Source organism: Phyllostomus discolor, chromosome 12, assembly GCF_004126475.2.
Source record: "Phyllostomus discolor isolate MPI-MPIP mPhyDis1 chromosome 12, mPhyDis1.pri.v3, whole genome shotgun sequence".
Taxonomy (NCBI): domain Eukaryota; kingdom Metazoa; phylum Chordata; class Mammalia; order Chiroptera; family Phyllostomidae; genus Phyllostomus; species Phyllostomus discolor.
The window spans coordinates 4,522,819-4,538,497 of NC_040914.2; the positions used below are offsets into that span (position 1 = coordinate 4,522,819).

The window sequence follows — 15,679 nt, forward strand, 5'->3', positions numbered from 1 at the left end:
TAAACCGGCAACCCTTTGGTTCACAGGCCAGCGCTCAATCCACTGAGCCACACCAGTCAGGGCAAATTGTCAAATTATTTGACAGACACAGACTGGTAGGTGCCACACTGAGAGGGATATAGCAGACACTGCTCAAATGCCTGGATTTGGTACACAAGTGAAACTGGGGAGCTGGGAAGGACTATAGGAGACATTTGGAAGGTCTGTCCATCCCTCACTCCTGAAGGATCCCCAAAATTCTGGCTCTTCCCCTTGATTATACCTCCCTTCTCTATATGCCATACACCTATCACTGCCTCATTAGTCTTCAGTAGGTACTCCTCACTAGGCCACAGGATCACCTTAGTCTGGTATTAAAACTCGTAAGTGGAAAGAATCCCCATTCTTACCCCCAGCCCATTGTCCTCGCCTCTCTCTCTCAGATGCTTCTGTATTACAGCAAACTGGATACTTGTTATTTCCAGAGCACAGGTGAGCCTCATTCTTTTGTTCATGCTTGTCCTGCTTCCTAGAATGCTTTTCTTCATATTTCCTAAATATGAGAGCAGTGGCCATATTTGAAGACCTGGTCTAAATGTCTCTATGGTTTTTTCCAAGGGCCATAAGAGGTCCCCTCGCTTGCCCCCAGATCTGAAGGCCCTCTCCTTTCCCAGGCCACTTCAGCATTTTGTCTTTATCTTTTTCTTGGCAAATTTCATAATTCTGTGTATACAATAAGTATTTGGGTATTTTTCCTCCTTACTCTTCTTCCTTGAGGATGAGGACAAGGTTTCTTTATTGCTATCCTGGTGTTTTTGCTGCTAGTAGTTGTGAATGAATGAATGGCTGGTGCACAGAAAATGATTGGTCTATATTCATAAAATTCTGAGAGACTCTCAGTTGCCTAAAGGGGGATTCCCCTACTTTCAGTGTGTGGGGAACTAGTTTGTGTTATTCTGCATCATCAGAACTACCTAAAATCTTTATTAAGCCCTAACCAGTGTTGAGCAATGTGCCAAGTGCTAGAGCTCAGGGCTGATAAAAACAAGATGGTTGCCTGCTCTCAGGAAGCTTCTGTTCTGCAGGGGGTTGGCAAGCGAGTAAGTAGGGTCATAAGAGGCAGTGCTATAAGACAAGTGAAGGTGCTGCAAGGTGACCCCAGGTGTCAGGGAAGCTGCTCTGAGGAGGGAAGGGTAAGAGGGTCCCACTATGGGCAGCTGCAGTAGCACCCCCTGGGTGGGATGCTTGCCTGGCCAGGTGGGGATAGGGGATAGCAAGGGGAGGAACGGGCTCCTGGTGGGCCAGGTCCCTGGATGGCAGTGCAAGTGTCCTTCTCAGGCCCAGGCAGGGGTGGTGGCAGAACCCAGGTGACTCCTTACACCAGTGACCTGTTCTGGTTTACTTTTTAAATATTTTTTTATTGTTGTTCAATTTGTTCTGGGTTTTCTTTGTACAGAAACACATCATTCATGGCCTTCTACCTGTGGCCAGCATCGCACCGAAGCCAGCTGTGCCCCGGACACCTCCTCCCCGCAGCCCTAACCCCTCTCCAGAGAGACCAAGGTGAGTCTCAGATGAGCAGGCACTGAGGTCATCTTTGTGCTTAGCCACCAAGCGGTAGGTCCTAGAACTGCTCAAACTGGAAAGATTACAAGTAGGCTGATTAGAATCACGCCCTTTGAAATATTTATCATGGTTTCATAATTTAATATGTTTTCTCTTTGGGATGGGATAATGGTCTGTCCCCTTCTGGTATGGACTTCTCACATTTTTGTAATTAAATGCAGTTAGTATTTTTTTAAATATTAAAACCCAAGTATTTGGGTTGATGGTAGGTTAAAATGAATTTGAATTGTACACATAATTTTCACTTTAAACATAAGCCTGCCTTTCAAAAGAACTACTTTGTGGGAAGGAAGGAGAAGCGGGTTCACTTCCCAGGGTCTGGGATTTCCCCTGTCCTCCAGTGCTCCTAACACATCAGATAGATGACTTTGTTGTACACCTTAGACCCCCGCCTGTGCCCTCTAAGATTTTAGAAATGGGAGAATTTGAGACTGTTTTTATCTGTAAGTACCTGGATATATGACTTGACTATTAACAATGAGAACAGACTTCTGGTCAAGATGGAGGTATAGATAAACATGCCTTGCCTCCTCGCACAGTTACAGAAAAAAAGTACAGCTAGACTACAAAACAAATATTATCCAGAAACATCAGCAAATTGACCTGTATGCAAGACTGGCAGCCAAGAATTTAAAGAGGCCACATTCATCCAGATGGGTAGGAAGGGTGGAGACGTGGAGATACACAGGCAAAGTGGCATGGAGTGGTGCGGAGACACAGAATGAGCAGTTGCATATTCACATGTGGTGGATAAAAATCGGGAAGGATACCTCAAGAGTGAGGGATCCCAGCCCTACAGCAGACCACGCAACCCAGGGTTCCAGTGCCAGGAAGTTAAGTCCCAATAACTTCTGGCTAGAAAAACCCTATTGGCTGGGAGTTGGGCGGCAGCAGAAACTGCAGGACTCATAGGAGAGAGACTCGTCTTAAAGGGCCTGCAATGGACATAAGACTTACGCAGACTCACTCCGTCTGGGATTCAGCACCAGAGCGGCAGCTGGAAGGGCACCAGTGGCATATAGGGAGAAATTGAAGTGATTGGCATCAGGGCAAGTGCCAGGAAACAGCTTCCTCCCATGCAAAACTCCAGAGGCCAGACAGCGGCGTTGTCCCCTCTTTGAGCCTTCCTCCACACAGAGCCACAGAGCAGTGACATAGGTTGCTGACCCTAGCAAATACCTAAGGCTCTTCCCCATACAACTTATAGGTGCCTTTTCTACTAGTACTAAACTGGGAGTCAAAGCAGCTCTACCGAATACATAGGAACAAACACAGGGCGGCTGCCAAAATGAGGAGACAAAAAAATAGGGCCCAAATGAAAAAACAGAACAAAACTTCAGGAAAAAAAAACCCTAAAAGAAATGGAGATAAGCAGCCTATTAGATGCAGTGTTCAAAACACTGGTTATCAGGATGTTCCAGGAACTCATTGGTTACTTCAACAGCATAAAAAAGACCCAGGCAGAAATGAAGGTTAACATTAAATGAAATAAAGGAAAATCTACAGGGAACCAAGAGTGGAGGGGATGAAGCCAAGAATTGAGTCAATGATTTGAATGTGAGGAAGACGTAAGCATTCAACCAGAACAGCAAAAAGAAAAATGAATTCAAAACAACAAGAATAGGCTAAGGAGCCTCTGGGGTATCTTCAAACATACCAACATCCAAATCATAGGTGTACCAGAAGATGAGGATGAGAAATAAATGGAAAACTTTCTTAAAAGAATAATGAAAGGAAACTTGCCTAATTTGGTAAAGGAAATAGACATACAAGTCCAGGAAGCACAGAGAGTCCCAAATAAGTTGGACCCAAAGAGAACCATACCAAGACACATCATAGTTAAAAGGCCAAAATTTAAAGATAAAGAGAGACTCTTAAAAGAAGCCAGAGAAAAGGAGACAGTTGCCTATAAAGGAGTTCCCATAAGAGTATCAGCAGATTTCTCAAAAGAAACTTTGCAGGCAAGAAGGGACTGGCAAGAAGTATTCATAGTGATGAAAAGCAAGGACCTACAACCTAGGTTACTCTATCCAGTTAAAGTTATCATGTAGAATCAAAGAGCAGATAAAGAACTTCCCAGACAAGGTAAAACTAAGGAGTTCATCACCACCAAGCCATTATTATATGAATGTTAAAGGGAATTATATAAGAGAAAGAAGCCCTGCCTGGTGTGGCTCAGTGGATTGCTCACAGGCCTGCAAACCAACTGCCGGTTCAGTTCCCAGTCAGGGCACATGCCTGGATTGTGGGCCATGTCTCCAGTAGGGGGCGCTCCAGAGGCAACCAGACATTGTTATTTCTCTCCCTCTTTCTCACTTCCTTTCCCTCTCTAAAAATAAATAAATAAAATCTTAAAAAAAAAAAAGAAAAAGAAGATCAAAACTATGAATGTTAAAATGGCAATAAATTCACAACTATCAACTGAGCAACAAACAGAACAGAGACAGAATCAGATATGGAGATCATCTGGAGGGTTATGAGTTGGGAGAGGGAAGGGGGAAAATGGGGGGGAAAGGTGCAGGGATTAAGAAGTACAAATTGGTAGATTCAAAATAGGTAGTGTTAAGAACAGTATAGGAAATGGATTAGCCAAAGAACTTATGTGCATGACCTGTGGACATGAACTAAAGGTGGATAGGTAGAGGGAGTGGAATACTGGGTGGAGTGGGGCAAAGGGGGAAAAATAGGGACAACTGTAATAGCATAATCAATAACATTTAAAAAATAATGAGAACAAATTTCATTTGAGGGTGGTACCTTCTTTTTTAGTGTTCTCTTTGAAGCTAGAATATTGTATGTCTCAATTTAAAAAAACCCATTGAAATATGTTTAGTGTTTGTTTTTTCCTCTAGTACAATCTTAATAACAAGAATAGCCATGTATTAGTATTTACTCTGTGCCAGAGACTCTCGTAAGTGCTCTAGAAGTATATTTTCATTTCATCCTCTCAGCGACCTAGAAGGTCCTTTGAGCTCAAGTGTTCAGCATTTGCTTGAAGTCTCACAGCTGGCAAGCAATCTCACTGCTGTGATGCACTTGAAGGTCTGCCCAGCTCTTCAGTGTTTGTGTGAACATTAAGTAGTGTCATTAGAACTGAAATGTTTATGTAGCAGCAGCAATAGTGAGAGGGTTAGCTTCACATTCCATCATCAAGCAGAAAGACAAAAGAACACGTGTCATGAGAAAATTCCTGTGGTCTCTGTGCTTTATAAAACTATCGCCCTGGGTTGTAATGTTTATAAACCCGAATAACCAATGTGGGTTTAGCGAACTTGGCATGCTTCTAGATCTTTTTATTTTTAAAAGACAACATTGAAATGAATCTTTAATATTATTCCATCTCATGTGTACTATAACAGTATAAGAATCATAGCTATTTACTTCTATTGCCTCCTTCCTATCCTTTGTGTTACTGTTGCTACACAATCTAATGTTGTTATAAACTGTGTAATACTGCTATATTATTACTAGTTTTGATTTAGAAAGTTGTTTATCTTTTTAAAAACAGTTTTTTAAGATATAATGGACTACAATAAACTGTACATATTTAAAATTCAAATTGGTAAACTTTGACAGATGTTTGCACCTGTGAAATCATCAGCACAATCAAGACAATACCTATACCCATCACATCCCCAAGTTCCCTTGTGCCCATCTCTTCCACCTCCCACTCCCCTCCCAGCCCACCCTCACCCCCGTGCCCGGGCAGCCACTCATCTGCTTTCTGTCACTGCAGATAGTTTTCATTTTCCAGAATTTTATATGAACAGAATTACACAAAATAATTAAGCTGGTGTCTTTCACTCAGTGTAATTATTTTGACATTCGTCCATGTTATTGTGAAAGTCAGTGATTTGCCCTTTTTATTGCTGAGTAGTACTCTATTATATGGGTATGCCGCACTCTGTTTATCCACGCAACTGCTGATGGATGTTTGGGTTGTTTCCAGTTTTGGGGCTACTAGAAATAAAGGTGTTTGGACATTTGCGCACAAATTTTTGCTTGGATGTATGCTTTCATTTCTCTTTGGTAAATATCTAGGAGTGAAATACTTACAACATATACTAGATATCATTTCACTTATATGTGATTCATTTGTGTTCCCACCAGCAGCATATGAATTCCTGTTTCTTCACCTCACCAACACTTGGTTTGGTCAGTCTTTGTGTGTGTATGTGTCTATAGCTTTGACAGTCAGCTGTTAGTTGTCATTCACATTTACTGTCCGTATGATTTGTGAAAATGTGACAGGTGCACAGGTAACAATGTATAGAGCTTGTTAGGTGAATCTTCATCTTCATTATGCTTTCTGGGAAGCCATACACTGATGAGGTATGGAACAGACCTTATTCTTTTGACCCAGTCAGCTTTGTTGGGCCTGGAGTCCACGTGCACCTCTGGAGTTCCTGTCTCCTTCCTGGCAAATTCTTGGATCCCTTTGAATGCCTCAGGGGAGTGTTTCTTGGTCCTCATTCCACGGATGCCCTTGTGAGTGTTGGTGGTGTGCCCTCTGTTACCTCCTCATTGACGGCAGATGATCCCTTCTTCTTATGACCCTGCTTTGCGGGAGGCATTCTGTCATGCCCAATCTTTTTTTTTTAATTTTTAAAATATTTTGAGTAAATTGATGATGTATGTTGCAAAGCATAACCTCAAATGTTCCCTGTCTTGGCCAGTGTTTTTAATTTTGGACATTCTAATAGGTGTGTAGTGGATTCCATTGTGCTTTTATTTTGCATTTCTCTAATTCCTAGTGCTGTTGAGCAGGTGCTTATTTGCCATTTGTGTATCTTGTTCAGTAAATATCTATTTAAACCATTTGCCCACTTTTAAAAATTGAGTTGCTTGTGTTCCTGTTATTATATTTTGAGAATTCTTTATTCTGGATACAAGTTCTTTAACAAATACATGCTTTGCAAATATTTTCTCCCTGTCTGTGACTTACCCTTTTATTCTCTTAATGGTAATTTTAAAGGAACAGATCTTAATTTTTATGAAATTCAACTATCAATTTTTCTTTTACAGATTATGATTTTAATATAAATCTCAGAAATTGGTAGCTAACTCATGGCCACAAAGATTTTTTTCCAGGAGTTTTATAGTTTTAGGATTTATATTTAAGTATAATGTCTGTTTTGAGTTAGTTCTAGTGTGGTGAGAGGTATGGAGGTGTGGATTCAAGTTCCTTTTTTCTGATGTAGGTTTCCAGTTGTTACCGCACTGGTTGAAGGCTACTGTATTAGTTATCTGTTGCCATGTAACAAATTACACCAATGTAGTGGCTTAAAACATAAAACAACAGCAGTTTTTAAATCTCATGTCTCACTTATGTTCTTTTTTGAAAATTATTTTTTTCTTTTCTGTATTTCATTTTGGTTATTTTTCATTGTCTCGCCTTTAATTTCATGAATATTTTCTTCAGTGTGTCCTATCTAGTGTGATTTTCATCTCCTGAAGTTCAAGCCTTTTTTATACTCTTCCATGTCTCTCCTGAGCTTTTGAACACATGGAATACAGTTACAATGGCTGCCTGTGTGCACCTCTGCTAACTCTAACATGTGTTCAGTTCTGATGGGATTTTGATTGATTCTTTTCATTATGGGCCATGTTTTTCTCTCTTTGCATGCTGATTATCTTTGATTGCATACTAGACATTGTTGTAAGTTTCATGTTGAATACTGGGTATTTTTGTATCCCTGTAAGTCTTGAGTTTTGTGCTGGGATACAATTAAGTTACTTGGGACCAGTTTGATCTTTTGTGTCTTGCTTTTATGATTTGTTAGATGGAGTCCAGACCAGTGTTCAACCTAGGGCTATTCCCCACTACTGAGGCAAGACCTTTGGAGGACTGTACCCAACGTCCCATGAGTTATTTCTCCTGTGTGACTGTTGGGAACAGACACTGAGCTCAGCCATATGTAAGCGCCTGGTACTGCTCCTCTAATCCTTACTAGTGGTTCTTCCCCCGGCCTTGGGTAGTTTCCCCACACTCATGCACTGAGGAGCATTTTGCTGAACACACAGGGGGACCTCCTGCAGTTTCCAGAGTTTTCGCTGTTCAGCTCTCTCCTTTCTGGTGCTCTACCCTTCAGAACCTATCTGCCTGGTGTTCCTGGACTGTCTGCTCCATCTACACAACTCTGGGAGTCTGTCTGGACCCCCCTCAGTTTCTCCTTCCTTTGCTGTGACCTGGAAATTCTCTCTGGCAGTAAGCTGAGACTTCGTTAAGTCTATTGTTTTGTTTTACATTTTCAGGTGGGAGGGTAAATCTGTTATTCTATCTTCCCTATATTATAGTTTTGAATAATTTGCCTTTTTAAATCTTCTCTATATTTTTATATTTCCTTTTCTTTCATTCTGATGTGTTTTTTTTTAATAGAAAAACCATTTAAGTATAGACTCCTTGGATTAGGGACCTGGTTCCATCTCGTATTAGCTAAAAAATCTTGGGCATGTCGTTTATATAAAAGATGGAGGTGGCAATCATAGCCACTCATACAGTTGCTGTGCACATGAAACGAGATTGTTTGATAGCACACAACAGACAGCAGGCTTGTGGTCAGTGGGTGTGCCCTAAACATTGTAGAACTGAAGCTATACCTTGATTGATTCATGTGTCCTGTTGTTTAACCCTTAGTTCACCAGCTCACTAAGATGCTTTTGTCCATAGATCTGCTCTGGCTGCGGTCATTCTAGCAACAACATTGACTGGCCGCACCGTTGCCCTTCCTCAGCCACGTCGGAGATCCCAATCTGATAGTGACGTGACCTACGTTGAAAATGACAGCTTCATCAAGCCCTACGCCACCACCTCAGAGCTGAGGCAGCGGTAAGAACCATATCTCTGGCTTTGCTTCCTCTCAGGGCCAAGGAGGAGCGGCTCATGTGTGCATGCATGTGTGTGCATGTGTGTGTGTGCATGTGATTAGGACTAGAGTTTGTCACTGGTGTCAAAGGAACACTGTTCCGGAACATTGTTCTTGAATTGTATCAGAGTTTTCTCTAGAGTGGGTCTTGTTAAATTGTGGCTTGTAAACGCACTGGTCAGTTTCATGGCAGCACAGAGCTGGTGAATTCAGTGCCACTTTTAGGCCTCAGAGGAGCCTCTGTGCCACAGCCTAGATGGTGAGAGCTGTCACTCACCACTTTTCATATGCCTCCCCTCTGACCATTCATATTGATTTGACCTTTGTTGGCATCTATACTAGAATTTTTCTTCTTCTTTGATGTCATTTCCTTTCTTGCTTGAGCTGGGTTAGTGCTAACAGAGGGCTGGGGGTCAGGAGGGCTTCCTCCTGAGGAAGAGAGTGTTGAGGGAACACCGAGGAATTTACTGGAATCAAGTGGGAACAGCTTGAGGGCTGGGGAGATGGTCAGTGTGGGGCTAAGATAAGCTTTCTAGACAGAGAGGGAGCAGGACACATGTGAGCAGCAGAAACAGATGTTTGTGTCTGGGAGAACTTGAGTGAGGTGATCGGTCATTTGAGGTGGGGCTGGAGCAGCAGACAGGGGCTAGGCCTTTGATGTTTGGTGTCACCCTTGAGGGTGTCACCCCTGAGGTTGGTGTCACCCCTAGAAGCAGGAAGACATTGAGAGCTTTAAGAGCTTGTAGGGGGCGGAGAGGGGCATGACCAGATTTGCCTTTTATCTGTCATGTTTATTCAATTTTGTTTTTGTTTTTGTTTATATTTTTACATCCCAAATATTCTATTTTTTATGTAATAAGAGCTATTGGTCTTTTCTTTGTAGTTTCTTTCCATCATGATTGTCAAATCATGGGAAGAGACCTAGAAAGACCTTCCCTACAATAGCATGATATAAATGCTCGTGTTTTTTCTCCTGGGATACGTTTATATATTTGGTTTTTACATTTTAATCTTGACTCCATTTTGAGGTGTTTGAATATAACCTGCTTTTTCTCCTGGTGAGAATTATACTTCTGGTGAATAAGAACTAAAGATGAGGACGTAACTCTAAAATGTACTGGAAAGAATAAGTAGGTGAGACCATCAGGTGGAATTCAGAAAGGAGCAATATTAATCCTTGGGGGTTGGCTGTATTAGCCCACATATATATTTTATTTTGTATTTTTTTTAATGACCACTTATCTCCACCATTCCCTCTTCCATCTCCACCCCATCACCTGTTATCACTACACTGTTGTCTGTGTCCATGAGTTCTTTCTCTTTTTTTTCTTTTTTGCTCTAGCCCCATTATACAGGGTCCCGCAGAAGTAACACCTGCTGGAGTGTTGTTGGTAGGGTAATAATATGGGTGTTGTAATTTACAGTTCTAATTTGAACATTTCACCTAAAATGTCATATGGTATGCTTGAATGATATTGTTATGTTACAGAATTACATGCTTATGATTTTGTAATAAAAAGGGGCACAAAGAAATAAAAATTATTTGTGCCAAACCCTGTATTTTAAAACCTATAGTTGAAATAGTTAATACAGAGGGGGACTGGTTCAGTGGTAGAGTGGTGCGCACGAACACCTGCGGTGACCTAGTGTTGGCAAGCGTACTGAGTCTCTAATAAAGGCAGCCCCACAGATCAAAGGGGAAGGAAAGGATTCAACAGTATATTGATTAGCAGTTTTGGGGGGAAAATCAGCTTTGAGCCTTGCCTAATTCATATATCAAAATAAATTTCTATTGAATTAAAGGATTGGTTTGTATATTTATGTAAATAAGACCATGAAATCCTATATTGTCATATCAAAACTGCTATTTACTCCTAAGCTAAGAATTGAGAAGGTTAAGATAAATTTTTAAAAATCATCTGTATGTTAAGCCCTGGCTCAGTGAATTGAATACTGGCCTGCAAGCCAAGAAGTTGCCAGTTCAATTCCCAGTCAGGGCAGGTGGCTAGGTGTGGGCCCAGTCACGTGAGAGGTAACTGATGCTTCTCTCGCACATCAGTGTTTCCCTCCCTGTCTTTCTCTCTCCCTTCCCCTCATCTGAAAATAAATAAAGTATTTTTTAAATAAATACAAATTATCTGTATATTAAAAAAATTAATAGACTAGAAAAATATTTGTAGTAAATACAAAGGCAGGATTTTAATACTAGAAGATAAGAAAGTTAATTTCAAGTTGGAATGTACATACCAGAAGCAAAGTAGGTAAATGGACAAGTAGGTAAATGAACAGAACAGTTTGCATTAGAGGAACGAAGGCTTGCACACAAATATATGGAAAAATACTCTCAGTCAGATATGTAGATTTACACACTGAGATTTAAATTCTCTGGGCAAGTTGTAGAAAATCATTACCACTGTCGCCTCAGGTTAGAGGAGTGACTTGTAAAATGATGCTGTGTGATGCGCGTGTAGGTAGACCCATAAAGTGCTTGTACCGTCTGACTTAGCAGAGTGCCGTCGGGTTGGTGGTTCTACAGGACTAGTCCTAAAAGCAAAAGAGACTATTGCACATAGAAGTCCAATGTACAGTTATTTATAACAGGGAAAATTGGGAGGGGGACGCATAGTAAAGGAAATGGCTGACTAAACTGGTATAACTACTTGAGTCTTTATAACATTATGACTTTAAAAACTTGTTAACAAAGAGGCAGATTGTATTTGTATGCAGTGATAATAATTACAAGAACCTAGGTGAAAAACTAGAAGGAAATTTTAAGAGTATACAGAGAGATGGGATAGTGGATGACTTAATCCTTTAGTTTCTATATATTTTATAATATAGTTACAATACTTATATGGCGGGGGCTCAGAGGCAGTGCACTTTAATACATGTATATATAACCATGTGAAGTAAGTGGCTGGTTTAGTTACTTATTTTTCTCTTTAATGTTCTAATGTAGACCAAATTGGCAGAGGGAGACAGGAAGAAGAACTTCCTTGCCATCCTTCGAAATGCTGGGCTACGGGGAGGAAGAGGACACTGACTTGTGCCTGTCGTCCAGCTACAAGGAGTTGGAGGATGTCAGTGCTCATAAAGAAAAGGGAGGCCTCGGTGATGCTGTGTATGCCGTGCCCTGCAGGAGTCAGGTGCTTGTCACGTTGCAACATTCCGTCTGCACCTTGACATTAATTCATAGTAAATTGTGTATAAGTAAGGACTTTCTTTTCTCTCTTCTACTTTTGATGGCTTTCTTTTTTCGGCTTATTTTTTTAATGTGTCCAGTCTCTAGCTAGGCTAAAATTTAAAACTTCCTTTACCTTTCAAAGACAAACATCTTTACATGTTCAGTGCAGATTTTCATCCGATGCTAAGTAATCCTGCTTTTTTCTTTGACCTCAAAAGCTAATTTTCCTATTACTTTTACAGTATCAGTGTGCATAGTGGTAACCTTTCTTCAAATTCACGCCTGACGAGAGGTGTATTCTCCCTTGTCTCTATACTAGCTGACATTGTTTGAGTGGTTACCATTCAGTGAGTCTCTGTTTCAAGCTCTTACTTGTATTTATCTCCCACTATCTCGGTGAGGAAGCTCCATTCACGACCCTCTCACACGTGGAAAACCAAGGTATAGAGAGGTTGAAGGAGTCCATTTCTCCACCACTGTCCAGCTGCTCTGGTTTAAACTCTGTTCTAGGGTTTTGAAAACTGGATAGTGCCATTTCTTTAATTCAGCCGTCTCCCACCGTTTTGGCTCCAGTGACCAGTTTTGTGGAAGACAATTTTTCCATGGACTGGGGTTGGGGGGTGGTTTTAGGATGATTCAAGAATATTACTGTCAAGCTCACCTCCTGCTGTGCAGCCCAGTTCCTAACAGGCCTGAATTGGTACCCGTTTGTGGCCTAGAGGTTGGGGACCCCTGTTTTTAATGGCAAAACACAGCACCATAGCTTGTTTTTCTTTTCTCTTTTTTCATGATCACTGTAACATATGTTAAGCATAGTGACTTCACATATAGATGGCAACATAAAACTATATTCATAGTGATTACTCTCTACTATATTGAATTACATTTTAGATGGCCTTAGGGAGCTTATTTGGCGGAATCTATATGTGTGTTTCCTGAACTAAGTATCAGTTTCCAACATATAGACTTCAGCATGCAGAGTTAGGTTTCTTTACAGCAAGGGGCACGGAACAGGCAGACAGCTGCCAGGAGCCCAGAGAAGGGTCTTCTGTGGGGCTCTGAATTCCCGCTGCCCCTCAGTCTGCTACTTTCTGGGAGTGTTTCGGACTGAGGTTAACAGATAGTTGTATCACTCAAATGTGTTGAAGTGAAACTTGCTGCCCCATTTCCCTTAGGGGACAGCGACCTGTTGTGAGGCTGTGAAGGAACTCTGTAGCACTGGTGGGAGTGTAATTCGTGCTACCACTTTGGAAAACTGTTTGGCACTATCTGTTAAAGCTAAACATATGTATTTTCTATAACCCAGACAAAAAAAGAGCTGAGAAGTAGAAAATAACATAACATTATTAGTGTTCTCATTCTCCAGAATGAGCGAGTATTGACATCTTAACAGTCTTTGCATCAGATTTTTTTTTTTGATAAAAGAAATTAAATTACAGTTAGAGTTCAATTTCTCTTTGTCTCCCATTCCCTTTCCGTCCCTGGAAGGCCTTCTTCTCTCGGATTTGGAATGCATTCCAGAAGAGTTTGCTTTTACTCTTTTACTAAGAGTAAACAAATACAGTAGTTTTTGTTTTTTTTTGTTTTTTTTTTATATGTACAAGGGTCACCAGACTGAGTCAGTCATTTCACCTCTTGGCTTTTCTACTCGACATTGCAGTTTTGAGATGGATCCATGTTACTTTGTCTACTCAACTGCTGATGGGCATTTAGGTTATTTTCTTGAACATTTGGTACATGTGCTGGTTCACATTATTAGATATTTGCCAGCTTATTTTCCAGAGCCATTGTTCCCTTTTTCCTTCCCACCAGCAGTATTTGCATGCCAATCTCCAAATTTTTGTGTAACAGGCAAGTCTTTTCCTATACAACCTAGGAACCAGAGGAGGAGTTTTGGTCACTGATTGCAGTAGAAAGGTTTCGTCATAACCCTTACACTGTCCTGGCAGACAGCATGAGTGAAAGGTCCCCTGAGCTGGAAAGGGGTTTCAGTTTGCCATAGCCTTACACTTAGTTTTTTTTTTTTTCTGGGGGCTGGTAGACAGTAGGAGAAGGAAGACATATTGATATTTTCTTAGCATTAATATATGTTAGGCAGCTTATATGTGCCATTCACTTACTTCACACCTTTGGGGAAAGTATGTGATAAGACTGGATAAATGACTTGCCCAAGGTCCACCAGCCAACCATCCAGTGACAGAGGCAGGATTTAGACCAGGATGACCAGTTTTCCCTATTAAGAATTAAAATTTGTGTTTATAGTTCTTCTGCCTATCAAGAATATTTCAAAGACCTAAAGCTTTTTTTTTTGAAACAAACCCAATATTCTTAAATTTATTATATGATTACAAAGTTATATCTTTGAAAAAAATGGGTGTGTGAAGCATGTAAAACTGCCATTTAATCACTAGATGGCGCCAGCTCTGAAGGAGATACTGTCTGTGAGGTACATTTTAATTTAAAAGGTAAAAGTAAAATTGCCTTCCCTAAATTCATGTGGACATTCTATAATCTGGGGTAAATAATTTATAATTTTATACTTTTCTTATGAATCATTTCATACTTTCTTTGAAATGAACAGTTGTCAGAATGAGGCAGGTAAGAGAACAGGCCGACCCAAGCAGGCAGTTTGGACCCAGGTCTGCACGCCATGCCTCTCTCTGCTGCAGGGCGGTATGGGCAAGCATCTGCATGTAAGGGGTGCACCTGCTCAGAAGTGGCCTCACAGATGGAGAGAAAATCTTGTTTTCAGTAGTCTTTTGGTGGTGCCACCCAAAAGTAAGGCTGGAAGGTTTGGGGTGCCTGAATTTGTGGTCTGTTCACACAATGCTAGAGCCCAGTGGACAAAGCAGTGTCAGGGGCATTCAGAAACCTGAGTTCAAGTCTCAGCTTGTCCGCTTCCCACTTGGACAATATAACTGTGGTAAGTCAGATAATCTCCCTATGCCTCAGTTTCTTCATCCTGTATAGAACTGCACTGGAGAAGAGATTGTCTTTGGGCAGGTAAGTAATTCAACAGATATTTATTGAACATCCAGTGAATACCAGGCATGTGCCAGGTGCTGGAGAAGCAGTATAAAACAGAGTCCATAGTCACACAGTTGATAGTAATCAATCACAGTTATGATAAGTGTTACAAGGGAAGAGTACAGGCGGCGTGATACCGTGTATCGAGGGACTTAACCTTTCCTGAGGGCACTGCTGAGAGTGACGGCAAAGGGCTAGGAAGGAGTGACAGCCTGCTTCACTTGAAGTCACTTGACCTTTCTGCCTGATACCTTTGTAAGTTCATTCTTTAGCCTTTGAAGGTTAGTATATCACCAGAATTTATTGTGGTTCATTATTTTCTGCTATTTTTTTCTGAAAATTATTTTGTAATTTTGTTCAGCAAAGGTTTTCATTTCTTTTTTTACTTCCAGGGACTATTTCCTCCCCCATTTTATCTGTGACTACTTTCGTCATCTGTTCATTCTGTTCTCCTTTGAGACCACTAGTTGTGCCTTTGTTGAATGTCCTTTATTTGTCTCCCATGTCTATTATATTTTCTATAATCGCTTGTGCCTCTTTTTTCTTTCCAGTGTCACTTTATGTGATTTTCTTTTGTGTGTTCTCCACATTTCAGCACTTTGTCACTGTGTTTAATACTTCTAGTATAGCTTCTACCTCTCTGTTGGTTTTATTTTTTTCTTTTGCTTTTTGAGTTCTGCCAACTTCCTTTTCACATCTGCCTGTGGCCTCATCACTTTTCTTGATATCCTGTATCTCTTCTTTGGGGTCTTTATGTCAACCTGTGCTGTCTAATTTCTTTGAGAGTGCTCGGGCTGGACTCTGGACAATGGAGTAAGGCTCTCCACAAGTGTCTCCCATTAGTCCCTCCTGCATGGAAAGGACAGTTGTCCTGGGCCAGTCCACAGCCTTGTTCTTGTTGCACCCGTCAGTGGACCTCTGTGGGCCTGTACCTATAACACTTAGAGGCTTTGTGTTTTGGAGCATCAACATGCCTACGGTCCAGCAGATTTTAGTG

At 41.0% G+C, this 15,679-nt stretch overlaps 1 protein-coding gene across 4 annotated transcripts in view; it reads left to right on the forward strand.

Annotated features, from left to right (window-relative positions):
* CEP89 (centrosomal protein 89) overlaps positions 1-15,679 on the forward strand; it is an 88,114-nt gene that overhangs the window by 2,594 nt on the left and 69,841 nt on the right. For all 4 annotated transcript variants that reach the window (XM_028529438.2, XM_036012906.1, XM_036012907.1 and 1 more), the window contains exons 2-4: positions 1,436-1,542; positions 8,276-8,434; positions 11,431-11,617. In XM_028529438.2, coding sequence (XP_028385239.1) covers positions 1,436-1,542; positions 8,276-8,434; positions 11,431-11,617 — 453 coding nt within the window. The remainder of the gene's footprint in view (positions 1-1,435; positions 1,543-8,275; positions 8,435-11,430; positions 11,618-15,679) is intronic.